This window comes from Diplotaxodon limnothrissa, linkage group LG14 (genome assembly GCF_057381915.1).
Source record: "Diplotaxodon limnothrissa isolate DT_005_m linkage group LG14, D_limnothrissa_male_GT1.1, whole genome shotgun sequence".
NCBI lineage: Eukaryota > Metazoa > Chordata > Actinopteri > Cichliformes > Cichlidae > Diplotaxodon > Diplotaxodon limnothrissa.
In genome coordinates this window covers 21,635,258-21,662,734 of record NC_140609.1, presented here as the reverse complement: position 1 = coordinate 21,662,734, position 27,477 = coordinate 21,635,258, and the positions used below count along the sequence as shown (strand labels likewise).

Sequence of the window (27,477 nt, the reverse complement as noted above, 5' to 3'; positions counted from 1 at the left end):
ATGAGAATCGGTTAGTACAGTCACTTTGCACAAAGATTTGTAGCACTGCCATATGCCAATGAGAAACACACCAATACCATTGATGTAAAAATACTGAAATTGTTACTTTACAGAATTGCTAGATGACCAGATGCTGGGGGCAGAGGAAGCATGTTCACTGCAGACCAAGTAACCCATATAGTCATTATGGCGATTGCAAATAATCCTATACTTGGAAATAAACACTTGTGTTTTTTTGATGTGTTTGAATAAACACCAGTACTTGAAGTTTGGATCCCTCTATGCTTATGGATCTATGACAGAAGTATGAGCTCAAACTGACATAGCCTACCTTGTGCACAGAGAAAGCAAAAGCCAGATGTGTTTTGTATTCATACCATCAGTGTGCAGTTGGCGCATTGTGTGCTTAGTAGATGATGGCTTGTGTGTACTGTTTGATACGGAAACACCATTTTTACGAAGGTGTGAAGAGTTAATCTAGCTGTGTTTGCTTTTGCAAGAGAACTACAATGTTTTGATTATTGGGTGACAGGTTTTCTTATTTGTGTGAAGAGTTTTGCAAAATTAGCCAATAGTTACAAAAAATGTGCTTAAGCAATCAGAAAAAACTGTAAGGACCACAGTTAAATCAGTGAGTTTTTTTGAAATAGCCCATTCCCAGACTGCATGACCAGGTTCTAGTTTATACACGTGTGGCAAACACAATAGCTTAAAAAGTTTGGAATGAATTCTGACAAAACCTTGTAGAGGTTTAACTGGCTAACATCTACAGACATCCACAGATGACAGTATGATGGTAGGTCATTATTATTTGTTTTATATATAATACAAAAACTACCAGGACTGAAATGAATAGCAACAGATTTTGTTCTATAACTTTAACATTATCCTACTGATGTAATTTAATCAACAACAAAAGTTGGGTCCTTGGTATTAAAATATAGCATAAGTGTAAGAAATAAAAGAAAAGGTAGTCTTCCACACTTGACCTGAACTTTCAGGTCTTAGATCAATTTCTAAAAGTGCTCTGGATATCAAAACTCAGTACTACAACACACAGGCTGGTGGTTTAGGGACAAAATATGAGAGAGTTTGAATCAAAAGTAAAAAATATGCAACACTTTGTTACATATTAGTATTTGACAATTTCAAGTATTAAAAGCTGGAAAAGTTTTTCTGTTTTAAATCCTATATAGAGACCCTCTGTTCCCATATCACCAAACCCCAAACCAAAAATCTGCAAAAATAACTTAAGTATTTAAAAAATGACAAAAAAAGAGTAATATACATCCTCAACCGGACCAAAATATAAAACAGTTATTTGTGAATTATGAAACACTACTAGGTCTATGTCTCTCTGTTCTAATTGCCTTTTAGTAAATGATTTAATAATTGATCCACATATTGATTCATTCTGCCTTACAGAGGCCTGGTTACAACAGGATGATTATGTTAGTTAAATGAATCAACACTCCTGAGTTATACCAATGTCAGAATCCTCGAAGTACAGGCCGAGGAGGAGGAGTAGCAGCAGCAATCTTCCACTCCAGCTTATTAATCAACCATAGACACAGAAAGAGTTTATATTCATTTAAAAGCCAAAGACTTGGCCTTGTACACCATATACCATAATTAGAAAATGGCAAAAAATAGTTTGGTCCCACATTCGCTGTTGTGATTGGTGTGGGGGTAGGGATAGGCTTGGGGCGTCGGGGGATTCCCCAGGAGCGTCTTCCTTGGAGGGCTCAATCCGGGGTTGCGGTCATGGCCTGTTAAGGGCTCTTAGGTGATGGTTTCCTCGTGGCTGCGTGCAGCGGGGATAGGGGAGGGTCTGTGCTGACGGACATGGGTTACTGACCTGGTAGCCTGGCTGCCCCTAGGTGGGTCCGGGGTGGGCATGGGGTTCTGGGGGTGCTCCGTCTCCGGGCCGGGACCCTGGCTGGGCCTTGGGAGCTTGTGTCCTGGTTGGTGTTTCACCGGGGTTGTGGGCGGGTGGGCATATGGGAGCTCAGCCCTGGTGCGGGTTGCCACCGGTGCATCAAGCCACCTGAGGGTCTCTTTAACTGATGGGAGAGGCTGTTACATCTTTGCAGGAGGTCTCCTCTCTCCAGGAACTCACTCTGCAGGTGGGGGAGAGATATAAGAGAGGTGGAGGAAGAACTCAGCCTGGGTGTCTATTGTCTTGTTTATTTATTTATTTAGGACAGTGCATGTTAATGAACATAAATGTAAAAAAAAAAAAAAATTACATGAATGTAAACATACCAGATTATAGCCAAGGGCTAATTTCCATCTGTTGTCCTTAAGCATAAAAATAGACATAATAATTCATAAAAAATTCATCATTCATTCATAATAAAAACTCCATCACCAAACTTACACATACACACCATTGTGTAGTCTGGGAGATGAGTGGATGATGGGGTGGGTGCAGTTTTCTCTGTGGTGGGGTTGGATGGGCTGCCCCTGCTGACCTGGGCCCCAGTCCGGATGGGCCTGGGCCCCCTTGCCCTGGTAGGTTCCAGAGTGTGGGGGTGCCTACTGGGGTCAGCGGGGGAGCTAGCCCCCAGGGAGGGGCCTCTGTCCCCTTCTGGCTGCCTGTGCCACAATTTTATCTCACAACTTAGACATTCACATTACTCACACTCTCATTACACATACATATAGGACCTTGGGGGTGGGCACGCTACACGGCATCCAGAAGACCGTCAGGGTGTACGACCTCACCTCTGGCGCCGTTGCCCACCTCTCAATTTTAAATACACGTAGACATTGAGGGCTATCGGGAGGGGCTATGCGCTTACCTGCTGCTCTCTGGCAGGTAGCTCCATGCCCTCCTGGGTATTAAATGCACCTTAGAACACACATGCATCAACACTACATATGAGCGGGCGGAGGGAGGTTTGGAGTCTTCATACACCCCCATTCTCTGTTGCCTGTTGGGGCGGGGGGCTGGGAGGAGGAGTTGGCCATCCGATTGGGGTCTGGAATGTGGGGCCTCCCTGCTGCTGCGGAGTCCGGGCGGTCTGCTTCTCTCCACCCCAGGGAAGAGGGTAACACTACCTGGGTCTGGGTGCAGTTTCCCCCTCTAGGGGCAAGAGTACCTAGACCTGGGGTATAGAGTGCGCTTGGGGAGTGTGATTGTGTGTACAGTGTCTATTTATGTCTGTCTCCACATTGGATGAGTGCTGAGTATTTGCATATGAGAGCATGAGGGTGGGAATGGATGTTCGTATCTGTGTGTGCCTGTTTGTCTGTGTCCATATGTCAGGTCAGGTATCAGACGCCACCTCTCTAGGGACTATCATCCACTGATCCACTAAATCAGTTTCTATCTGATTTCTGGCACTATATAAATAAAATTGAATTGAAGTGATCTTTTTGAAATCACAATAGAATAGCATTTTATTTAGACAGAGACATTAAATAATAATATTTAATATCAAATCTTAGTTTGGGGAACTGATCCCTGCAAGCATCAAAGTTTAACTTTTTCAGCCCAATTATTTAAGATTTTAAATTATAAAAATCTTTAAGATTTTTATCTTTTGCTTTTTTATCGAAAGGAGACATGTCCAAAAAAAAAAAAAAAAAAAAGACCAGTAGCTAAACAGAAAAGGTACTGATCCTTCACAGGTTCAAAAGCATTATTTTATCGCACAGATCATGTAAGCTTCAGTGAAGAGACACAATACTCGATCACTTCTACATCATTTAAAAGTAGAATGGGAGGGAGAGCCTTCAGTTTTCAGGCCCCTCTTCTGTGGAACCAGCTTCCAGTTTGGATTCGGGAGACAGACACTATCTCTACTTTTAAGATTAGGCTTAAAACTTTCCTTTTTGCTAAAGCATATAGTTAGGGCTGGACCAGGTGACCCTGAATCCTCCCTTAGTTATGCTGCAATAGACGTTGGCTGCCGGGGGATTCCCATGATGCATTGAGTTTTTCCTTTCCAGTCACCTTTCTCACTCACTATGTATTAATAGACCTCTCTGCATTGAATCATATCTGTTATTAACCTCTGTCTCTCTTCCACAGCATGTCTTTATCCTGTCTTCCTTCTCTCACCCCAACCGGTCGCAGCAGATGGCCGCCCCTCCCTGAGCCTGGTTCTGCCAGAGGTTTCTTCCTGTTAAAAGGGAGTTTTTCCTTCCCACTGTCGCCAAAGTGCTTGCTCATAGGGGGTCATATGATTGTTGGGTTTTTCTCTGTATCTATGAAGCGCCTTGAGGCGACTTTTGTTGTGATTTGGCGCTATATAAATAAAATTGAATTGAATTGAATTGAATCTTTTACACTATACAGTCTATTTCCTTAAGCCATTCACTGACAAAAAATAAGCATCTTCTTTAGGAACTAGTCTTCTTAATCTTTTGATCTTTAATTGTTGCCTTGCATCGTTTAATTATGGCATTAATCAAAAAAGCTATTTATTTTAACTTTTCACTTAATTAAGCACAGCAAGATTGGTGAATTCTCTCAAATGCCAGTTCTTTATCTTTCTCAAGGCTCACTTTATTGCAGACACTGCATTTTGCATGCAGAGAATATGTACATGTAGAAACTGCCTTGTGTGTGTGTGTGTGTGTGTGTGTGTGTGTGTGTGTGTGTGTGTGTGTGTGTGTGTGTGTGTGTGTGTGGGGTGACATGTTTGGTTGTGTGATGGAAACTGGTATAAACTAAAGAGAAGCTGATTAACCGATGTTGACATTAATGGTGGAATCCATGACTGAAACAACACGTGGCCTACCTCTGACACAGATGAGCCTTTGGGGTTTATCAATCAGTATGTTGAATCAATAATAGCTAAATATAGAACAAAAGGTGGAGGGGTAGGAGGAGTGGGCTTGTTAGTCAGTTTTCAGGATTTTGACCACTCTCATTACTTATTATTAACCTGCTGTAACCATATAGTACAATCGTAGGCTAAAGGCAATTGTTTCATCTTATTTATTTGCTTTATTTTATTTATGCTTTATGCTCAAAACACACACACATATACACACAGACAATGGTTGCGCTGCTGTGCAACCACAGTATACAGACAAACATTTTTCCATTCTCTTTTAGATAAAAAAACTTTAGTATGCATCAGTGTGTAAAGACTTTTTAAATCCACAACATGACTGTATTACACAAGAAAAAATGAACAATGGATTATTAATTATTCACCTTTTCTCTCATTTTGTCTTCTAGTCATCGGGCACCAGTGTGGTGGTGGACATCGCAGTGATGGGTGAGGCTCATGGTTTGATCTCAGACCTGCTGGCAGACCCATCATTGCCCCCTAACACCTGCAGCTCTCTGAAGGCTGTCAGCAATCTCCTCAGCACCCAGATCAACCTCCAGCCACTCCACCGACCTCGCACCCCTGCAGACACCCACACCTGCTCTGACTCTGAAGATGGGCCAGAAAAAACAGAGAGACTCGCTATTCCAAAGGTTATTGCTTGTCTTTCTAGAAAAGTTGAGTTTGTGTAGTTCTGGCTGTTTTGTGGAATTTTACTTACAGCTAAAAACAAAGTTTTGTCTGGTCTTCCAAAAGGAGAAGAAGAATCACTACTATTCAGTGTAAGATTTACAGTTATTGTAGATACATATGTTTAACTGTTTAGTGTGCTAGGCAAAGCAGATAAACGTGAATAGAAAAGTCAGTGCCAGTGCAAATTGTAGACACAGTTCTAAACCATAAATGTTAAAAGTAGGCTCAGTGGCTCACACAGTTTTTAGGTTACTGTTTTGAACACTTGTGTTTGTCCTGTTGCCGTCTTGTTTTTCTGCTTTTTATTTTAACTGGTTGTGACAATGCTTGGATAAAATATAAAAATATGTATTCCCCAAAGGTTGGTAAAAACTTCCTTTTTTACTTTAGTCGCATATTTATATTTTTTACAGATTTGTCTACAAACACTGCTCTCCAAGCTGTGAAACGTGCAAGCTAGAAATGGAGACATGTTTTTGAAACAGGCTGCAGAGCTGAGCTATAACTGTTTACTTTGAAGGCAAAGCTTGTTCATTTCTAATTTGCGTCACATATTTTCAAGTTTTGCATACCACTTGGTTAGTAATTTGCAGGTTTTTGTAGACAAACATGAATAATGACAGGCAACCATGGCAACCTGCTAGCAACAAAACCAATCAGGGAGCAGTTTGTGGTGCAGCACCTTATTGCAACTAGTTTTACCAAGCAACAGCCAGAAAACTTTGGGAAACACATTTTTCCATAGGAACCAGTGCTGAACCAATAGTCAGCTCAATGTGTGAATAATCTCACACGAGAAACCTCAGTTAGCTAATGCTAGCTAAGTAGCATGCATAGATAAAAGTGTGGGGTTTTCTTTCTTTTTTTTCCTTTTTTATCTTTGTTGTGATCGTAGTTTTGGGTAGAACGGGACTAAAACAAAAGTAATGACAGAAAAAATTAACAGCCTCCAGCTTTGGGTGTGTGTTTTAGTACAACCAAATGCTAAACTATGGCGTTATTTTTGTGCCACTATTCTGAGCGCACGTAAAAAAAAAAAAAAATGGAGCGCATGTAAAAACATTTTGCAGGTGCATGTGTTGCATTTTGAGGAGAAATTTATTTTGAGCAAAGAAAAGCTAAATTTGAGTGAACAAAATTAATTGCTGCGTGCAAAAAATGTATTTTAGTGTTTGCTATTATCCATACACACACACAATAGCAGCCCCTCTCGCTCAGTTTTTGCATTTGCGCTCGCTCGCAATGTGTTGCTTGCGCTCTCAACATTTCTTCCCGTGCGCGTTCAACTGTTTCTGTACACAGTTATATTTGTGCCACAAAACCAGCCAGTCACAGACTTGGATGCAAAAAAAAAATCGGATTGGTCTCGGACTGAAGAAGTCACTTCAGTCACAAAAGTCACTTGGATAAACTTTTGGAGATTTACTTTCCTGGATGATTAAGAATGCATCAAGACATATATATGTATGATTTGTATCACCTTCATGTTTCCCTCTCACCACATATCCAAACCAATATCATGACCAGCAGCTTTTACAGCTGTGACTCCAGCAAACATCAGCTGATACTAGAAAGTAATTAAATAAATTCTAACAACAGCTGATCAAGCTTGAACGTGCTGATGTTGTTTAGCGCAAAATCCGCTGGTTTCCTCTTTCTGTCGCAAAGTGGGCGATAAACAAACAAGAGAGACAGGACTTGTGGCAGAAAAGCTGATCAGCTGATCATTGATCAGTTTCATGATTGAAGTAGCAACAGGAGAGGGAGGGGAGAGGATGAGAGAAGAACAGGCAGGTGTGCAGCAAAACACAGAATAACTCCAGCTTTGTGTCTTTTTTTCATTCTAGCTGAATTGGTTAATCCAACCTTTCGTTGTTTATACCGTTACAAAAACAAGCAAACATAAAAATGAAAAGTCACCATCGGTCCACCGGGCAAATGTATGCCCAATGGCCAGTCCAGCTATGCGGTCAGCTGGTGGGTAACAGGCATCTCCGAAAACGTTTAGAGCACTTTTGCAAATATGCGATGTCTTGATAATTCGAGCAGATATTTGAAGTTTACACAGCACCATTCTTGCATGAAAATATCTTTAAAGTTTATTTGTGACCCAGAAAGAGTAATATTTCAAACTCCGCCACTCTGTGTTCCTCCGCCACTGCCTCGTTTGAGTTTTGGACGAAATGGATTCTGGGATACTGCATTTCGTCATTTTGAACTGATTGGAGACCAAAACAGCCAATCAGGGTTTTTTGCATCCAAGTCTGTGATTGGCTGGTTTTGTGGTACAACTATAACGGTGTACAGAAAGAGCTGAACGCACACGGGAAGAAATGTTGAGAGCGCAAGCAACACATTGCGAGCAAGCGCAAATGCAAAAACTGAGCGAGAGGGGCTGCTGTTTGTGTGTGTGTGTGTGTGTGCATGGATAATAGCAAACACTGAAATACATTTTTTGCACACAGCGATTACCTTTGTTCACTCAAATTGATCTTTTCTTCGCTCAAAATAAATTTCTCCTCAAAATGCAACACATGCACCTGCAAAATGTTTTTACGTGCGCTCAAATTTTTTTACGTGCGCTCAATTTTTTTTTACGTGTGCTCAGAATAGTGGCACAAAAATAACGCCATACTAAACAAGTAAAGGACGATCTAACAAGGAAAGATACATGCCCAGCATTATATCAATCACAAGACAGCCTCCCCCTATCTAAAAAATGTCTTTATTATCTATATTGTGAATATTCACAAAACTAACACTGAAACATGTGACTGATATCATAAACCTATCCAGAAAATGAGTAGTAAGGGCATGAGGAATAGCTCAAGTTAGAAAGAGAGTATTTTTTTCATATAAATCTTTTTACAAGAGGACTCATCTGCTGTCTGTTAGAAATAATGTAGGTTCAAGGCACTTTGCATTGGCTTTACTGTTCAGATTCGTAGACAGATTCATCCTTTATGTATTCTTTGTTTGTTTTAATTTCAGGGTTTAGAACCCCACTCAAAGTTTATGCAGAAAGATGAAGAAGTAAAAGGTTTTCATTGCTATATACTAGTGATGCTATTGATTGTACCTAAGCAGTGATGATCAGCAGATCACCCTAACCTCAAAGGTTCATGGTTGCCCATGAATAACCAATGAATAGAGGGACATACAAAAAATGAAAACTGGCATTACTATAGTTATGCCAGACTTATTATACTTCCCTCTATTATATTGAGTGAGTAAAGTAAAAAGTATTAATAATGTGCTCATAAAAACACAAAAATATTTAATTATATTTAAGCTATGTTTTTTTAGTTGTATTGTTGTACACACACACACACACACACACACACATACAGGTATTTACCAGGTATGTCTCTTTTGGCACATATCAGCGATCTTTTCCATTTCCTCCCTCACTGCTAGCCTGGTGGGGGCCTCTAAGATAACTAACAATGACGCAAATTCTTCCAGGGGGCTTTTTAATGTTTTACAAGGCCAGTGCTTCAAAATGTATGAAGGCACTTAACGTGAGCAAGGAAACTAAATAAAGTGTGTGATGCAATGCAGGACGGCCTACCAGGAAAGTGACTAGCAGCTTTAACAATGCCTGAGTGCACTCAAATGCCTGAGCCATGTAGTGGAACTCAATGAGATGCTGCCTCATTTTGGCTCACTGGGGATTTGTGAGACTGCATGTGGCAGTGGGTAATGTAGGTGATTCAACTCACTTGCACTGGCCTGTTGTATGGCTCTGAACTAAGGACAGAAATAGCAGTTACATAAAGGTAATCAGTACTATTGGTGACTGAGCTACAACTAAGCTTTGACCTTGCACAGCGAGACAGCAAAACCCTGTTTTTTTTCTTAAAAGTATGGGTACAATTTGTAGGTTTTGCTTGTAGTTCTTATTGAAAGTGTATCATTTGGCTGTTTATGTTATCAAGCTGCTACTGTTCAGGATATTTTTCTAATATTTAGCAACTTCCAGCTTCTGAACTAGCTTGTGTTAAACAAATTTTCTCTTTATATTACTCCTAGCAAACTTTGAAAATGGTTAAATTTTTACAAAGTTACTATACGATTTTATAAGATTGGCTCATAACTTATTTTTTATGCAGTGAAACCAATTTTCAAGTTTTTTTGTCACTTTTTCAAGCTACATTATTGTTGCATGAAGATGTTTCAGATATGCCCTTTAAAGTGGAATACCCCATAGTAATAATAAAATTTACAATAGAAAAAGCGCCAACAGCCATTCTCTCTCAGCCCACCCTTTTCTCTTTTACTCGCCTCCTCAGTCATTCGTTCACACTCTGCTTGAGATCTTTGAATAGATTAAGTGCCACAGAGCAGAGTGAGCATGTGTGTATGTGAGGTTATCTGCTTGAGTGGATGCAAGTTTATTTTAGAAGAACATCAAATGTGATCCTCTGCTGCCCTCTATATTCTGCTGTAAATGTGTTTGTGTGCTCCCTTCAGAAAAATATGAGCTCATTAACTGCGTTCAGCTCATGGATTTACAGAGAAATGTCTAACACTGGGTTGATTAACACCATGGGGACGTGGTGCATGTCTCCCTTCTACTCTCTTTCACAACTGTCAAGTGTGCTCAGTGTGACCCTGCTTTCATCTGTATCTGTGGCCTCCACCTACAAAGCCGTTCCCTTTTTTGGGGTTGCCTCTCCGGTGCACCGTTGTCACTTTCATTTGCACCAAAGTGGGTGAAATTGATTCACAGTGGTTTATGCTTCCTAACTGAACGCAGTGATATCTCTGAAGTTTGACTGATTTTGACCACTGTGACGAAGAAGCATTCTCTTCATCATTTTTAAGCTGCGTTTTATTTAAAAAATCCCTTTACTTTTTAGAATTTCATAATGTTGCCTTAGCTACTTACCATTAGGTAACATCTACATGTTCATCTGTATTTCAGCGTCTCAGGCGGAGTCTTCCCCCAGGATTACTTAGGAGAATTTCATCAACTTGGACCACAACCACATCAGCTACAGGGCTGCCTACCATCGAGCCAGGCCCTGTACGCAGAGACCGCTCAGCCAGCAACAAACACACTACAGAAAGGTAACACGTCTTACTCAGAAGGTTTAACATTACTGTCATTTCTTTATCTGACTTTTCTCCTCCAATAAACCAGTGATTTTTGGAACAACTCAGTGATGATGACCATCTCAAAGAGTCGCTCCATGTCTGCCTCCTGTGCTGCCTCTGTCACATCCAACCACCTGTACAGCAAACCACTGGGAAGACCAGGTGTGTGTCTGTGAATCTATTTTACTGCAGAGTGTAGAACATTTCAGTTATTTTGGGTAAAAACAAAACAAACAAACAAAAAAAGCGAGTATTGATTTACAATGCAATCTTTTTCAGGTTTCCCTCCCTCCAACATATCACCTCTGGGCTCTCCTTGCTCATCTCCTCCTGTCCAGGGCACTCCTGCCTCCAGCCCTACGATAAAAATATGTTCAGTGCAGCTTCCTGAGCCGGCTGGGCCACTAACAGAGCTAGTACCTGGCTCTGTGGCCCCCAAAAGCCACCACAGAACCTTAACTCACAGCCAGAGCGCTCCGAGCTCCACCACCACTCACTGGCGGCCTCCATCACTCTGCGGCAGGTAATTTACACGCTATCACATACTAAATCAGTTATTTACTTACAATATATAGAGCGATTCTGACCGCAGAAAATTTGATTGTACAATTTATGTGTCATCTGCGTGTGAGTGGGGGAAATTAGTCACGTCATTAGTTTGCTCTGAGAATAAAGCAACATCCAAATTACCAGATGAGAGAGATCAATTAGGATGGACCGGTGTGTATACTCTGAATGCTTGTGTCTCTCTGCTCTCCGTTAGCTGTGGCAGGCCGTACAACAATCGACTAAACAACGGGGTAGAGTCTGAAGACAAAGGAGACAGAATACCCCACCCAGGTAATCAAGTAAAAAAATACATATTTTTCTGTTTATTCCAGATACAAATTAGAGCACAACTGATATTTCAGCAGATATCAGTTGTTTGTCAATCTACTGGTGTCGGTATTTACAGCAGCCAATAAATGTAAATTGAAAAAGTAAAGAAGAAACAACAGAAACACCCTTCAGTTATATACAGTTGCATAGTTTACGACATTCAAGCAGAATGTAAACAAGAAATCCACCACTCGTTATGGCAATAAAAGAGTTTGTTTTTGACACAAATTTTAGTAAGGATTCATAAATTTGTTTGTTTCATGTGTCTGAAACAAAAACATATCGGCTTACATATCGAGGTCTTTTAAGGTCTCGACCTTAAAATAATCTTATATAAGGCAGGATCTAAATCAAGGGCGCTTCACCTAGGACAGCTGAAGTTTTGGACATTTGGATTTTGATTATGTTTTCATGGAGTCATTATAAAAAAAAGGTCTTATAGTTAACATTAACATAGGATTAACTCCAGTTTTTAGTTAAACAGAAACATCTTTGTGTTCTAGTGATAATGTATTCTCAACAGAAGAAACACGTCTGTGTTCACTTCTAATGTGTTTAGTCCTTTTTAATGTGTCAAATCCAATGTGGCCATAAGTACTAGTGTGATTATTAAAGCTACCTTTCTAAATCGTGTCATGTTTTTCCAGATGAACGCGCAGTAGCGTCATCAGACTATGATAGCACGTACGACAGCACCTATGAGACCAACCACAGTGACAGCAGCGACTTTGCACAGAATGAAGAGGAAGCAGAGGGAGGCAAGAAGCCTCCTGAAGCAAGGGAAGGTTGCAGGGAGTATCCGAATGACGGCATTGTTCTTCACCCTGTCCTGCTCTCTTCAGAGGTAGACAATCAGACCTCACTTAATGTCCTTCCCCCAAAATAATTTCATTAAGAAGGAATAATTGAATCGACAATAAGAGCAGCACTACATCATTTGCGAATTATGTGAAACCATCTTATGATGTCATGAGCTAGCTATCCTCTATTAAGCAGCAACTATCTTTGAAAGTTACTTTAAAAAAGCTGGTTTTGCTTTAACAATATAAGTCAATGAGGCATAACATTACGGTCACCTGTCTAATATTGTGTTGTTCCACCTTTTGCTAGCAAAACAGGCCTGACCGAAGGTGTGCTGTGGTATCTGGCAACAAGATGTTAGCAGCAGATTCTTTAAGTCCTGTAAGTTGCCAGGTGGGGCCTCGCAACATCCTACAAATGTTCGACTGGATTGAAATCTGGGGAATTTGGAGGCCAAGTCAACACTTCAAACTTGTTGTGCTCCTCAAACCATTAATGAACCATTTTTGTTTTGTGGAATGATGCATTATCCTGCTGAAATAGGCCAGAGCCATCAGGGAATACCGTTTCCATGAAATGGTGTACATGGTCTGCAGCAGTGCTTAAGTAGGGAACATGGATTTCAGTATCCTGGTGCCAGGTGTTCCAAAGTAAGCAACAGGCATTGATTTACAAAGAAAACATGACTCATCAGACCTTCTTCCATTGCTCTGTGGTCCAGTTTTGATGTTGTTGGAACTTTCAGCAGTGGACACTCTGACTGGTCTACAGCGATGCAGCCCATACGCAACAAATTGCAGTGAAATGTGTATTTCGAAGCCCTGCGACAGACTGGCGACCTGTCCAGGGTGTACCCCGCCTTTCGCCCTATGACAGCTGGGATAGGCTCCAGCGCCCCCCGCGACCCTGAAAAGGATAAGCGGAAGCGAATGGATGGATGGATGTGTATTTCGAAACCAACATCAGCATTTTGAGTTACAGCAGCTCATCTGTTGGATCAGACCACACTGGCCAGCTTTCACTCCCCACATGCATCAATGAACATTGCCCGCCGATGACCCTGTGGCTTGTTCACAGCTGTTGCTTCCTTGTATCACTTTTAATAGATACTGACCACTGCAGACTGGGAGCACCCCACAAGTGTCATAGGTAGGACCCAAACGTGGGCCTCACGGAGCACAACGTGAAAACTCAAAAACAGGTTTATTGCTTTGAAAACTTAACCAAAACATGAGGCAGGAACAAACCATCTAAACTGGGAAAAACATGAGCAGGAAGAAACACACTTATCTGACTGATGTGATGGGGGAAGCAAAACTGAACATCATACACACGAGAATGAAAAGAACTAAATAAAACAGGAAGTAAAAACACTGAGACCAACTAAGACATGTGAACTTGACACAGCGATTGGAGAATAAACACACAGAGACATGACTGACTGGGGGGATGAAGAAAGGGAACAAAAACATGATAACTAAACACTGACTTACCCAATAAGGAACACAGACTGGAAACAAAGAGAAACTAACATAATCAAACAAGAAACTATGAACCACAAATAGACATAATGAAACTCAGAGGCACTAGGAAAAAATGAATAAATAGAAGACTATGAAGCTCCAAACCAAAACTCATCTTAACCAGAACGAACCAAAAACCCTATAGAACAGTGAGAACTATAATACAAAGATAACGAAAAACAATGAGAAAAAAGACAAAAGTGTGGGTCGACGAACCAAGGATCATGACATCAAGAGCTGCAGTTTTGGAGATGCCCTGACCCGGTCTTGTAGCCAACACAAGTTCGCCTTTGTCCAACTTGCACTAATCCTTATGCTTTCCCATTTTTCCTGCTTCTTATGTAAAAGGCTCACATGGCCCCTAATATATCCCACCCACTAGGAGGTGCCACGACGAAGAGATAATCAGTGTTATTCTCTTCACCTGTCAGTGGTCATAATGTTATGCCCGATTACTGTATGTCTACAGAGTGCATTAAGTAAACCAATATTCCTACTGTTGTGTCACTGTGATGACTGAAATTTTTAAGTCCTAAAGGTTATTTTACCTTACGTCCAAATATTTCTTTCACCACCCTGAACTTCTCTTTGTTCACTTACCTTTGCCTGACAGGACAAGCCAAACTTGGCCCCAGAGACTCTGTTAATGCCAGGGCTGGAGCCTCTAATGAGTCAGCTTAACAACTGGAACTTTCCCATTTTTAGTCTTGTGGAGAAGACTCACGGCAAGACGGGCTGCATCCTCAGCCAGGTAAATACTTTGTTAGTGAGGAAATGTTGCAACTTTAATGAAAACAAATGGTCATTAATTCAATAAACAGGAACTCATATTGTTGAGATTACATTTGCAGTAGACTTATGTAATTAGCAGCTTAACTGGATAAAGATGTTAGCTTGTTAATGCAGGTGGTGGAAAAATGAATTGATTTCTAATATGCATGATTTGATATCCAGGTGATTCACTGTAGTGTGTGTTTTCCTCATGGTGGCATCTCCCAGGTTTCTTATAGGCTGTTTGAGGACACAGGTCTGTTTGAGACCTTCAGGATTCCTGTGCGAGAGTTCATGAACTACTTCCATTCTTTGGAAAATGGATACAGGGACATCCCTTGTAAGTAGAAGGATCACATATTTAAGAAAAAAACAAAAAATGATCCATCATTACCTTTTGCTGCCACAAGGTGGATGTGTTGCTCATGAAATAAACTTTTACAGTTTTTCTCAAATGCTAAAACACATGTCACAAACGTTACCACCAGGTCCCCCAATGTCCAAACACAACACCCTTCTCTAAAGCTACATAAACACAACCACACCTTCCCACTGCAAAACTCAAACTCCCACACCAAGAGAGCAGCTCGAAGCTGTCAAAACTATAAACACTATACACAGCATTACACACTACAGCAAAACAATTGAAAACACAATGCTCAATTTGTGAGAAGGTTCTTTGTTTCATAACTGCCAATGCATATTTTAGAAACTATACAGTAACGGATCGTCGTAGATCTCTGCAGAGGATTAGGCATTTAGATTTGTGAGTTTCATATGAGTAGTATAAATCTATAGAAAATCCTGCATGTACGTACACTACTGTAACACAACTCAATGCAAAAACAGAATCTATTGCACACAACAGTAATCTTGAAAACATGAACAGGGTGTGAAGTTTTTTTATTTACGTTATTCACACCACACACACACCACAATCACTGTGCGGCATCATGTCGCTGAGCTGTTGCTCGCATCTCGTCCGTAATGATGGTGCGAGGTTGTCTTGCTCTCCCTCCTGGACCTTCTCCTCTCCCATGTTGGCCTTCTCCTCTTCCTCGTTGGTTGCTCCTCTTCCTCCTCTCATTTGAACTCCTCTTCCTCATTGGCCTGCTCCTCTTCTTCCAGGGCCAGCTCTTCTCCCTCCTCTGCATCAAATTCCTCTTCCCCTGACTCTGCCTTCATCCATTGTGTTTGTTTGGAACCTTCAGCATACTGTGCACTCTGAACTTGCTTTTACATGTGGGTACAGCATTAGCAACAAGTGTCTTCAATTTTGAGTCATTGTGTGTAGTGAATGACGCCAGGTGTGTTCCCTGTGTTCAAAGATTGGTGACTGTGGCAAGCATTTTGCATCACATGGGCTTTCATTTGAGGATATGAGCAGAGTTGTTTTGCAACATGTGTTTTAGCAAGGAAAAATGTGTTTAGATTTATGAGTACAGAGGGTTGTGTTTTGTGAATTGTGTCTTCATGTGACATGTGTTTATGGTACTGGAATATGGTGGCTACATTTAGTAAATGTGTTTAGACTACTGGTCATTTGGGTTACAGGATTGGCTTTTGTGTTTTAACATTTGAGAAAAACTGTAATAGCGTGTCTATTTTTCCTGCCTGCTGTTTACTGTGCAAATATATACTGAAAATGTGATGACACGAGCTTGAATTTATAGTGTGACAGATTAGATTATTTGAAGGAATATATTGTAAAATAGCTCCTAATCAAATACAAATAGATTTTAGCCTTTCTCTCAAAGCCTCCACAGGGTACATCAAGAGGGAATATTTTTACATGTTTGGGAATACTATGGATAAAGCCTACTTAGAGGCATCAATATCCATCTCATACATATGTGACGTTAATCAAACTATATCAGTCTTGTTGTCTATTTGTGACCCAGATTTTAAGCCATTGTTTGAATTGGCAGATTTACTCATAGCACTTCATTCATTATGCGAAAGACTGTGACCCAACATGTTTACAAGTTGTGTTCTTATTAAAAAACCTTCCAGTGAAACTTAATTAATCAAATCAATCAATTAATAAGTGTTTATTTTATATGGATTTTTATGTTACATCTCCATGTCTTCCATGGATTGTAACATTGTTTTTCTGTAAAAACGAGAGAAGTCGCTTCATCAGCCATGCACTGATGCAGTAGTAATCCATAGTATACAGTATACTTATATGTATACCAACTTTACATATTATATCGCCAATATATTTTAAAAGGACACTGCTTGCATTGAGGCCCAATGAGGTGACTACCGTGATTGAGGGTATTTAAAACTAGTCAAGCTGGGACTTTTCCACTACGCTCTTACCACCCACACTGTTGTGAATCAGCACTTCATTTTACTCTCCTCAGATCACAACCGGATCCATGCTACAGACGTGCTGCATGCTGTCTGGTACCTCACCACTCAGCCTGTGCCAGGACTGCCCACCCTGCTGACTGAGAACGGAGTACACACTGGTGCGCTGTCTCCTACGCATACATTAATCTTCCTGATATTTCATGCAAAAAAAAAAATCATAATTTTAATTCCCGTCTGCCAGACTCTAGCAAGCCTGTTTCCACGTTGGTGTAAATCTTAAAGCTTAAGACACTCATAACTGTACCTAGACTGTACAGGACAGATATTCAGTCAGAGGATCAAAGTGCATAGATTGAAAATTAAGCTGACAATTTTGTTATTTATGCATTAATAACTTCTGTCACGAGGGACCAAGCTGAATAATTAGGACATACATTTAGTCGTTCTCATGGGTCCTGAACCAGAGCTAATGCTCACAACTTAACTAGATGTCGTCCTCAATTTTTATTCATGCTTGTTTACAAGTTTTGGACGGCATCACAAGTGCAGTGTGATAGCAAAATTACCCAGATATTCCCATATTTATTTTTATTGAAAGTAATTTTTTAAAATTATTTTTTCCTCCTGTTTGGTCAATGGCAAGATACTAAAAGTTAGTGATAATGCTGGCATGTCCTGCAGAATGAAGTAGACTTGCAGGCAACATTTGAGAGGAGCGATCAGAGGTCAGAGTCACTGATAGTTTGCCTGTGTTGTCTCTTTGGATGTAGACTCACAGAACGGCATTACACCTGGTGCCACAGGATTCCTGGTGTCCAAAATGAACCCTGTGCTGCAGGAAGGCTATGGCTGCCTGGCTGGTCTTATCCCTGCCCTGGAGCTCATGGCCCTTTATGTAGCTGCTGCCATGCATGACTATGACCACCCTGGAAGAACCAATGCCTTTCTAGTAGCTACCAGTGCACCACAGGTAAATAAATACAGGAAAATGTTTGTGACCTGGAAGGCTTGAGGGAGGAGCCGTAGTGATGGCTGGATAGTGATCAATAAGACTGACGGATGGGAAAGTTCATTTACTGGGAAGCTAAAACTGGGAATGGAGTAGTGAAATGTCATCAATAAGGTCGCCCTGAGCGTTGTCCACATCAAGTTGTTGTGTGGATATTCATTAACCAAGTCCCTTCAGCAACTATACTGATCTTAGAATACTAACTGACTGAATTATTAGTTATGTGATAGTAATTAATGTTTTAAGGTAGATAAGCTCACAAAACTGAATGTCAGTAAGACGTCTTTTCATTAAGTTTATGTTTATGAAATGCTCCAGAGAGATGATAGGCAGCATATTACCAGTATTTGTTTATTATGAGCAGTGTAAACCTTTATAACGGTTCAGATGTAATTATGATGAGATAAGGAGTAATGTAAGCTGTCACATTAACTGCGCTTTCAGCTAAAATCTGCTTGTTTTGCTTATAATTAATATGAATGAAGCCGCTTATCCTGTTATCAAATGTTGTTACAAGAGCGTAAATGGTGTGAATATAAACGTACATAATGCTCAGACATGAGTACTGTTGTTAAAGAGCTTTAAATGAACCAAATACAAACATCAACATACAGCCAAAAGCAGATTAAGTTGTTAGTCTAAGCAGTTTACAGTTGAGACTGAGGCAATGCAGATACTGCAGGTTTTAGGCAACATTATGGTAAAAAAGAAAGCCAGAATTAGCATCAACAAAAAAACGGATTCTTGTCAAAGTTTTGATTCATGTATGAGTTATTTTTATTTTTAGATTTTGGTGTACCAAATCCTACCTTAAAACCTAACATGTAATATTAAACATGGTTTAGTAAGCGACTCATTACTAAACTGGGAAGATTCATTCATTGACAGATATGAAATATTAATTTAAGTTTCTCCTTCTCCATTTTAGGCTCTTCTTTACAACGACAGGTCAGTCTTGGAAAACCATCACGCAGCTGCAGCTTGGAACCTCTTTATGTCTCGATCTGAGTATAACTTCCTGGTTAACCTTGAACACGTCGAGTTCAAGCGCTTCCGCTTCCTAGTCATTGAAGCTATCCTGGCCACTGACCTCAAAAAGCACTTTGACTTCCTCGCAGAGTTTAATGCCAAGGTAAATCAAATAAGCTACATAAACAGTATAAAACATGACCATCCATCATTCGTCTGTAATTACAATGCTGTTACTGACTCGACTTGATATTTGAATGCAAACTATGATGTGATATTTAGAATCCCCATTTAACAGTTCAAATTTCTAAATGTTGCCAATACAAACAAGACGCAGAATTTAAAGCACAGTTTTAACGATAAACATTTTAACGAGACTTTTTATGAAACTTTGACCTTATCTGACCTTGAAGAAGAGCTCAGAGGTCAAACGTGACACATTGTAAATCCTTAAATGGTACTTTCTATATATTGACAATACACGTTTTCCACCAACAACTTATTAAATTTTACCTTGAAGACCTTTATAATCCAAATTCTAATGGATTGTTAACGTCACAATAATCTACACGCCTACAAAGTTTTATTAGAAATCATTCAAAAATTTTGAGCTATCATGTATATGGACAGAAAGAGTGATACACACATGCAAACACTACCAAAATCATAACCTCCTTGAAAGAGATAATAAACATTTACTGCAGGCTCTTTTCATTTTTTTTCTGTAAAGGTCTCTTTCTGAAGTAACAGAGAATGTCTTTTTTTCACATTGTCTTAAATGCAAGGTCTATAAACCTTTCTACAACTAATCTATAAGCTCTGTTTTTGTTTTTGACAAAAACATCTTTCTAATTCCTTAGGTAGGGGATGAAGGAGTGTCTTGTATTGATTGGACCAATGAGAATGATCGATTGCTAGTGTGCCAGATGTGCATCAAGCTCGCTGATGTCAACGGGCCACTGAAGTGTAAGGAGCTGCACCTACAATGGACAGAGGGGATCGTCAATGAGTTCTATGAACAGGTATGTTCATGAAAATGTCTCCAATATATTCAGAGCGCAGTTTTGTTAAGTGTTCCCTTAAAAATAACTGCTTTCTAAATGTTCAGCATTTCACATAAAACTAACAAAACACAAAAAAACACAAGAATTATTTCAAAAAGAATTATACCAAAATATTCTTTCTTTAACTCTACACTTGCCCAAATCTTTAAATTTAAACAAAAAAAACCAACTTAATAAAATCAACCATTTATTACTTATATATCAGTAATGGTTTAACACAATAAAACTCTACCTAAAATCCAGTGTGATCAGACTGGATATTTTGCTAAAGCCTAACTTGTGTGCCAAAGTACAAGCAATTGCCAGATGCCAAAAACCAAATAGTTATACAAAAAACTTTGAAATACAGGAAGTGCTGTGATGCACAGGAGCGCCTCTAGTAGTGTTTTCACTGTCATCATTTGTAAATAAACCAAAGTCCTGTTAGGAGTGGCTGTTGCAGAATGTTTATTAGATCATTAATGAGAGATATGAGGTCATTTTTTTGTAATAGATTACTAACATAGTTTATGTATGATAAATATCTCAGTATTATTTCCATATTTCAGTCACATGAAAAATTATAAAGCTATGACAAGTTAAAACTATTTTACATTCAGGGATTAGGAGTTATTAATTGTAATTCAAGCTAACTTTCTGTACAAAAACAATACTTATTGTGTTTGATGTCACTGTTTTACTAACGAATCCTGTCAATATCAACCAATATCTTGTGAGAGTTAACCAAAAATGTTCTCATCTACAGCCTTATCAGTGATAAACACAATGTGATTTTCAGTGAAGGAAAATCCAAACACAGAACATTCACAGGAGTCAGTCAACATGACAAATAAATCCAGTGGGCAAAAAAGAGTAAAAAAAAAAAAAATCTAAAAACAGAGGTCAGAGTTCACACAGAAGAAAACAAGGCAAGACAGAAAACACAACAAACACTAAGAATTCCCGGAAACCTTCCAGATTCCTAATTTCTTTCTAAGTACATTCTTCATTCCTTTCTTTGAATCCTCTTAACGTCTTAGCCCTTCTGCCAGACATGTGAGTAGAGGAGGCGAGTAAGAGACACGGGGAGTCAGTCAAGGAAACAGGCATTTAACTAAATGAGACATCCTGGCTTTGGAGTCGGATTTTTAAAACAATGTCAAGTAAATATGATGTTTGGCATGGCGGCATCCTAAATTGTTTTGGTGCAGACCAACTACTGCTGTGTTTCATTATTTCAGATGTCATTCAAGCATAACAGTGTGCTTCACAACTTTATTATTGAGGCCATCTTTCAAATAAATTGACATTGTGTCAAGATATCATACCTTTTTCTTTTATCAAACAAATACACAAGTAGTGAACTGAACAGTTCCTAAAATAACTTATTTGTAGATCCCTCCTCCCAATGTGGTTTGTGTATTTCAGCAGTTTAGCACAGAGGTAACAACACTTCCACACAAAGGATACACCTGTTGATCCTTCGTTACATCTGCTCTGGCAAGCTTTCTGTCTCCTCAATCCTCTGTCCTTCAAATTCATTTTAGGAACTGAGACAGTCATGTAATGAGATTGCTGTCCAGGTCACAGGCAGGGGGACGGAAAAGACGAGAAAAGAGGAAAAGTCTCTTGACTACACAAAGTAGCAAGACAATGAGGCAGGGAATAAAGGAAACTGGGAGAGTGACATTACAGAGGTGACAGGAAATTGGAAATTAAAGCTAAGAAACAGACACAATGAACTAAACCTTTAAAAACTTCCAGTATGCATGAAAGGCATTTCATTTCTTGCCCCTAGAACATTTCTCTAAGGTATAAATGTGTAGCCACATGTTCCCTCTGACAATAACTGAATATTGAAAACATTTACCTATTAGCTCATGTATTTATTACAGCCGCTGTAGATGGATGCCTGGCAACAAATCCTGCTATAAACTCACAAGACCATAAAGATAACAAGCAAGGATTTTGTAGACAGCATAGCACTAATTTGAAAACTTTATTTATTTCTCAGCGGTACCCACAATATAAATTCCTCTCAAATCAGGTCTTTATGTTAGACATACAGGCTGGGACAGAAGCTTGTTATCACAAGGTTGCTTTGACAGCCACCAAACTTAGCATCAGAATGTGTATTATCTATTTAATCCTTTTTAATGAAGGGAAAACTCAGAGAAAGGATATCAAACCAGTGTTCAGCAGCGAGAAACCTCTAATCTGAACATTGCTGATTCCCGAGGAAAGCGACATGCCTCTCATGTCTGCTGCTTAGCATTCTGGTGTTCCTCTGGAAGCTTTGGCTCAGTTGTCTTAAAAAACTTTATGGATTATGTAAGTCCTTTGAGTGACAGCATCCCGGGGGGATGGGGGTTGGGGGTGAGAGACAGGGTGGCGAGGGACAGAGCGTATGCGCATGCTTTGCTTTCATAGAGGCGCATGACCTAAATGTGCCATCCTTTGACAGCACTCATTCACAGTCGCACTGAGGAAGATCACAAGTGGAACGAGGCTCTCTGTGACATCAGAGTCAGCGTAGATATAAACGCACACACACACACAAACATGCGTGAATTTTCATCATGCGCTGCAATGCACCAATTTAATATTCTACACTTTAAAAATACTCACTTAAAACAAAGTTTCTCTGTTTGATTGTGCCGTGTCTATAAATACACACACACACACACTTTTCACACACAACCACTAGTGCAGTGCACTGACGCCATCCAGGTTTCTGGTTTCCATAGCAATTGGAGCTCTTGGCCCTCTGTCCTCCCGGTGAATAGCTTTGAAAGCTCTAACATCATATAACAAACATAAAAGCACAGTACAGGACTGTCACGATGTATTAAAATACAATACAAGCTGTGTGGTCGTGGGTAATCCAACACAAACCACACGATTTGGGGCAGATATGACTCCGCTTTGGTTTTCTTTATGTGGCCTCCATTTACAGTATACGACTGTTACATAGATAAATACTTAAACAAATCATAATTACAGTTTATCTGATGCGGAGTCGTGCACCCAATCTATACATACACAGCAAAGATAATTAGATTTGTGTCTGCATTTACTGGTGGTGACCATGTGGTTACAAATATAAAGATCACAGTCACCATTACTCTGGAAAATTTCTGCAGGCAGCCTCATTTGGATGACTGATACATACAGATCGGCCATAGTTTGAACTGATGTTTTTCTATTTGTAGTCTTCTTGACCTACTTTCAAGAGACTGTGCCCAGAGGCAGCATATCTGGAAGTTTCTGTGCTTGCCACTTGAGTTATACAGAAGACTAGATGCATAGCTGTGTTTACCTTTGAGTGATATCGTGTTTAATTCATATATTGATTTATTTTAATACAGAAATTAGTTTATGCTGTGTAAAAGCCCTTATTCTCTGCCATCTTTAAAAATGTACAGCTCTTGAAGGAGAGAGTGCAAGACACATCATTTATATTTAATAATTCCTGTTATTCTTACGTTTTCATATTTGTACTCTGCCAGGGCGATGAAGAATCATCCCTGGGCCTTCCCATCAGCCCGTTCATGGACAGGTCTGCTCCACAGTTAGCTAAACTGCAGGAATCATTCATTACTCACATCGTGGGACCACTGTGCTCCTCCTACGACTCAGCTGCTCTTATGCCGGGACACTGGGTTGATGAATCTGAGGGAGACCAGGAAGGACAAGATACAGAAGAGGAGGATGAGGATATGGCAGATGAGGATGCGTCAACAAGTTCTGACACCTCGCGTATGTCAGTCTCTTGATTATTCATGTTGTAGGGAATACCTAACGTATGTCGCTGAATCGTTCCTGTGAGTATTCACTGCATGGGAGGACATGTTCCAGGATAGACTTTCTGTCATTATTTTTGACTCATTTATCGACATTTAATGCAGCTAGTTTCTGCTGCTGTGATAGATGCAAAAAAGACACACAGTATTAATAGTTGAGAACACTATTAATTACTACACATATTCCTAATGGGATAAATAGTTATCATTTGCTTTCTTGCAACAACAAGTGCAACAGTTATCATCAGCATCTATAATTTATTATTTGAAATTCCAGTTCTTTTGATTTTCATATATATGATGCTCATTTCATCATCCCCCTGCAAGTGCAATGTTAGTTTCTCTTTTTACAGTAGTTACGTGCGTCACGCTCCCTTTATTCCTGTAAGTAAAAATAAAAAAAACAAACAAGGAAACCACAGTACTCTTAAATTTTGCTTTTAGCACAAAAATAATATATGTGTGTATATATATATATATATGTTAATTATCTCACTGTAAAGGTGCAGACTCACTGTTTTCCTGTTTCATGCCTTTCTCGTAACGCATGTGTAAAATGAATATGATTCCTATCTTGTAGCTCTCTGCAAGAGAGCAAATGAGCATGTTTCCCGAAAATCTTCTATTTCTACTCTTTTTCAATCCCAGAATCTTCTCTAACTGTTGGTTTTCTGTCTGACAGAGCGGCAAGAAGCCAAAAAGGTGAGCAGGAGGAAAGTGTTTTGCCAGATCACACAGCATCTTTTGGAAAACCATGAAATGTGGAAAAGAGTGCTTGCTGCAGAAGCCCAGGAGGAGGCTCAGGAAGAGAATCCAAACTGCATTGGCAAGCCCACCGATCCAATAACAGCCATTCACGAGGAAGAGGAGGAGCAGGCAAGCAAAGAGGAGTTGACTGATGGCCTTAATGAAAGGGAAGAGGTGCCAGCTATAGAGGAAGAGGAGATCTTTCCACAATTGGACACTTCAGGAGAAAAAGAGGAAGAACCTGAGTGAAATGATGAACTCTGACCTCCTCTTAAACCAGGAATCTGAACGTTGTCCAAAACGTTTTTGGGTTTTTTTGTTTTTCTTTCCTAACTAAACTCTTTATATGGTAGCCAGCACATCACTTTGACACAACACTGTAGAGGATGTTTTGGGTAAAATGTGCCTAACAAAAACAGGGTTGAGGACAGGGATAAACTCGTACCCAGTGCATCTGACGAGGAGAGAGATGTGAGATGAGCAAGAAGATGAAGCGACAAATGAGGGAAAATAGAGAAAAACTCAGACTGAGTAATCAAGATGGAGTGCATTTGTTTGTTTTGCTGTTTGTTTTAGTTTGGATTTGGCACCCAGACTGCTCATCTTGCACTATGGGCCAACCACGCTGATTCACATCTTCACTCCACCAGTGAGTAATACACTGTCACCCCGCTCCCCCCCTCCCACACACACACTCCTGTCTTTAGTTCCCATGCTATCAGCACACTTTGGAGCCACGCAGCTGCTCGAGGATGTGCACCAGGCCCCTTCTCCGTGAACACAATGGGATGAAAGCCAGCGGAAAAGCCGTGTCCACTGAGCCTCTGCCACGTGAATTTCAGGAGGAGATTGAAAAAAAGAGCCAGTGGTCATGCATTGTGTACACACACTTCACACAGACACACACAGTGCTATAGCAGAAACACACTCCATGCTCAGAACAGATAGGAAGTTTAACAAAGAACTCTGTTGCACCAAAAGCTTTATTCTCATTCAAGGAAAAACATACAAAGCAATGTTTTGTTCTTGTCAAACAATGTTAGTCAGCAATCATTTCTCCCTTTCTTTTGTTATAATTGGTTCAGCGCACCTACACGTTTCCAGTCTGCATAACTCAGGAAGGCAGAAACCCTTAGAGATCGAGAAACAAAAAAAGGACCTCTAGTGTTCTTGTCCTTTTAATTGTCACTGCTTCTGCCTTTTTTGTCACTTCAGTGCGTCCCCAGCAGAGTGTGGTTCTCTTTGTGCAACATCTAATGCACATTAATATTAATCACACTACAGCTAACTCTCAAGAAAGAAACCAGTCGGTAATATAAGGTGTTTTCATATTGCAAGCACATATAATCTGTGCCCACATTTATGGGACCTCTCAACTTGGATCAATCTTTAAGGGATTTGTTAAAGAGAAGAGATTCTGTTTCTCTCCAGTGTAACTTCTAGGCTGGTATGTAGGCCAAATGTTTCAGAAAGTGCAGTAATCCGCCATAGTGGACTAGGCCAGAGCTGAGTCACAGCTCCAAATTACCCAAGAAGATTTACGTTAATAAGACATTTCAACACTGTGAGGCTTATTGCCATGCAGGAGGTGCTGTGCGCCCACAAAAAAACTATACATGGAAGCGTATGACCGGGTCCACACGCATAGGGGTATTCTTTCAAACAGGGGTTTTCTTTTGTTGTTCTAAGTAAATAAATCTGATAAAACACCCTTAAAATGTTTCTGTCCACATGAATGCAAAAGCAGTTAACGAGCCAAGAGTCAGTGATGTACATCTACAGTTGCTTAAAATTGCCTCATGTAAACAAAAGATATGATAGCGTGAACTTTGACCTCTCGAGCCAAAAAACCTTTGGAAAGAGTTTAGAAATATCAGCACCATGAAGCCTATCTGTGTTTTGGAGTGACTTTTAATGATACATAGAAAAAGCTGTTAAAATAACTTTAAAGAACTAGTTGTTTCACTTCCATAACAAGCCAAAGAAAGTTATAGTGGAAACAGTAAGCCCCTTACATTTCTGAATCCAGCTTAATAATTAACCACATGTACACAAATATATGATATTTACTATCTATTTATTGAATGATGTAGTTTACCTACTATTTTTTGAGAGACTATTTCTCTTCACTCTTTTATTAATGTCACTGTTTGCGCTCGTCTTTGATGTCCTTGGACATTCATATTTGCTGTAATGGAAGAAAATGTGTGAAAAAAAAGAACAGCCTCGGTAATGAGGCTTATTAATGGAAGAATCCTTTCAGCTGGACTTGGAGCTGCTCATGAGAGGTCAGAGGGGTCTCAGATCTTTGTCACAGTTCAGCTGATTCTTTCTGGTGTAAGTCTTTGAAGATGAGCCAGTTCAGTTGGAATCAAAATCATGTGATGATCCACTTCTCCAATTCTCCAAACCGTATTACAGGGATATGCAGTGTAGTGTATCTGATCTGACGTCAGAAAAGCAACAGGGGCTCTTTGTGGATTCAGATCTCAAGAATTTAGGTTACTTAGTTTCTTCATGCAGTGAGTTGTAATGGACAGTTGTTTTTCTTTTATCATATTTGCAAAATAAAAAATGGATGCATTCATTTTGACAAGACTTTTTTTGGGAACCTGCCTGACACTTGAGGTAGGATCAAGGTAGAGATATCGAAGAGGCAGTACAGCATTGTTGACCTGTAGCAATGGATTTTCTGCTTCTGTGGTAAATCTCTGTAGCAGTTTGACAGATTTTATTATTTCATAACGCAACAATTTCAAATCCCTCAAAGAGTGTAAACAATTTGAAGCCACAGACGTCACGCGTGACAGGCTAGCTTTGGCTTGGCAATTCTACTTGTACCTGAAGTGATTAGACAGGGATTAGAGGAGAGCATTAACAGGGCGGAAACATTTACAATGAAAACAGCAGCGCTGAAATTAAACCTAAAAAGAAAACTGTGACAGAAATATAAAAAGCAGCATTACACTTTTCAGTAAGTGTACACTTTATGCAGTTAGATGTTAAACACTGGATCTCAGTCACTAAGAA

The 27,477-nt window shown here is 39.9% G+C and overlaps 1 protein-coding gene across 1 annotated transcript in view; it reads left to right on the top strand.

The window, feature by feature from the left end:
• The window catches only part of LOC146618787 (cGMP-inhibited 3',5'-cyclic phosphodiesterase 3A-like), a 70,212-nt gene extending 45,516 nt beyond the window's left edge, over positions 1 to 24,696 (top strand). Inside the window, exons 2-15 of the mRNA XM_085370324.1 lie at positions 5,198 to 5,443; positions 10,411 to 10,556; positions 10,630 to 10,745; positions 10,863 to 11,106; positions 11,347 to 11,423; positions 12,110 to 12,306; positions 14,400 to 14,537; positions 14,786 to 14,897; positions 16,927 to 17,034; positions 17,647 to 17,846; positions 18,814 to 19,017; positions 19,715 to 19,876; positions 23,407 to 23,656; positions 24,383 to 24,696. Of these exons, the coding sequence (XP_085226450.1) occupies positions 5,198 to 5,443; positions 10,411 to 10,556; positions 10,630 to 10,745; positions 10,863 to 11,106; positions 11,347 to 11,423; positions 12,110 to 12,306; positions 14,400 to 14,537; positions 14,786 to 14,897; positions 16,927 to 17,034; positions 17,647 to 17,846; positions 18,814 to 19,017; positions 19,715 to 19,876; positions 23,407 to 23,656; positions 24,383 to 24,696 (2,514 nt within the window). The remainder of the gene's footprint in view (positions 1 to 5,197; positions 5,444 to 10,410; positions 10,557 to 10,629; positions 10,746 to 10,862; positions 11,107 to 11,346; positions 11,424 to 12,109; positions 12,307 to 14,399; positions 14,538 to 14,785; positions 14,898 to 16,926; positions 17,035 to 17,646; positions 17,847 to 18,813; positions 19,018 to 19,714; positions 19,877 to 23,406; positions 23,657 to 24,382) is intronic.
• The last annotated feature ends 2,781 nt before the right edge of the window (positions 24,697 to 27,477 follow it).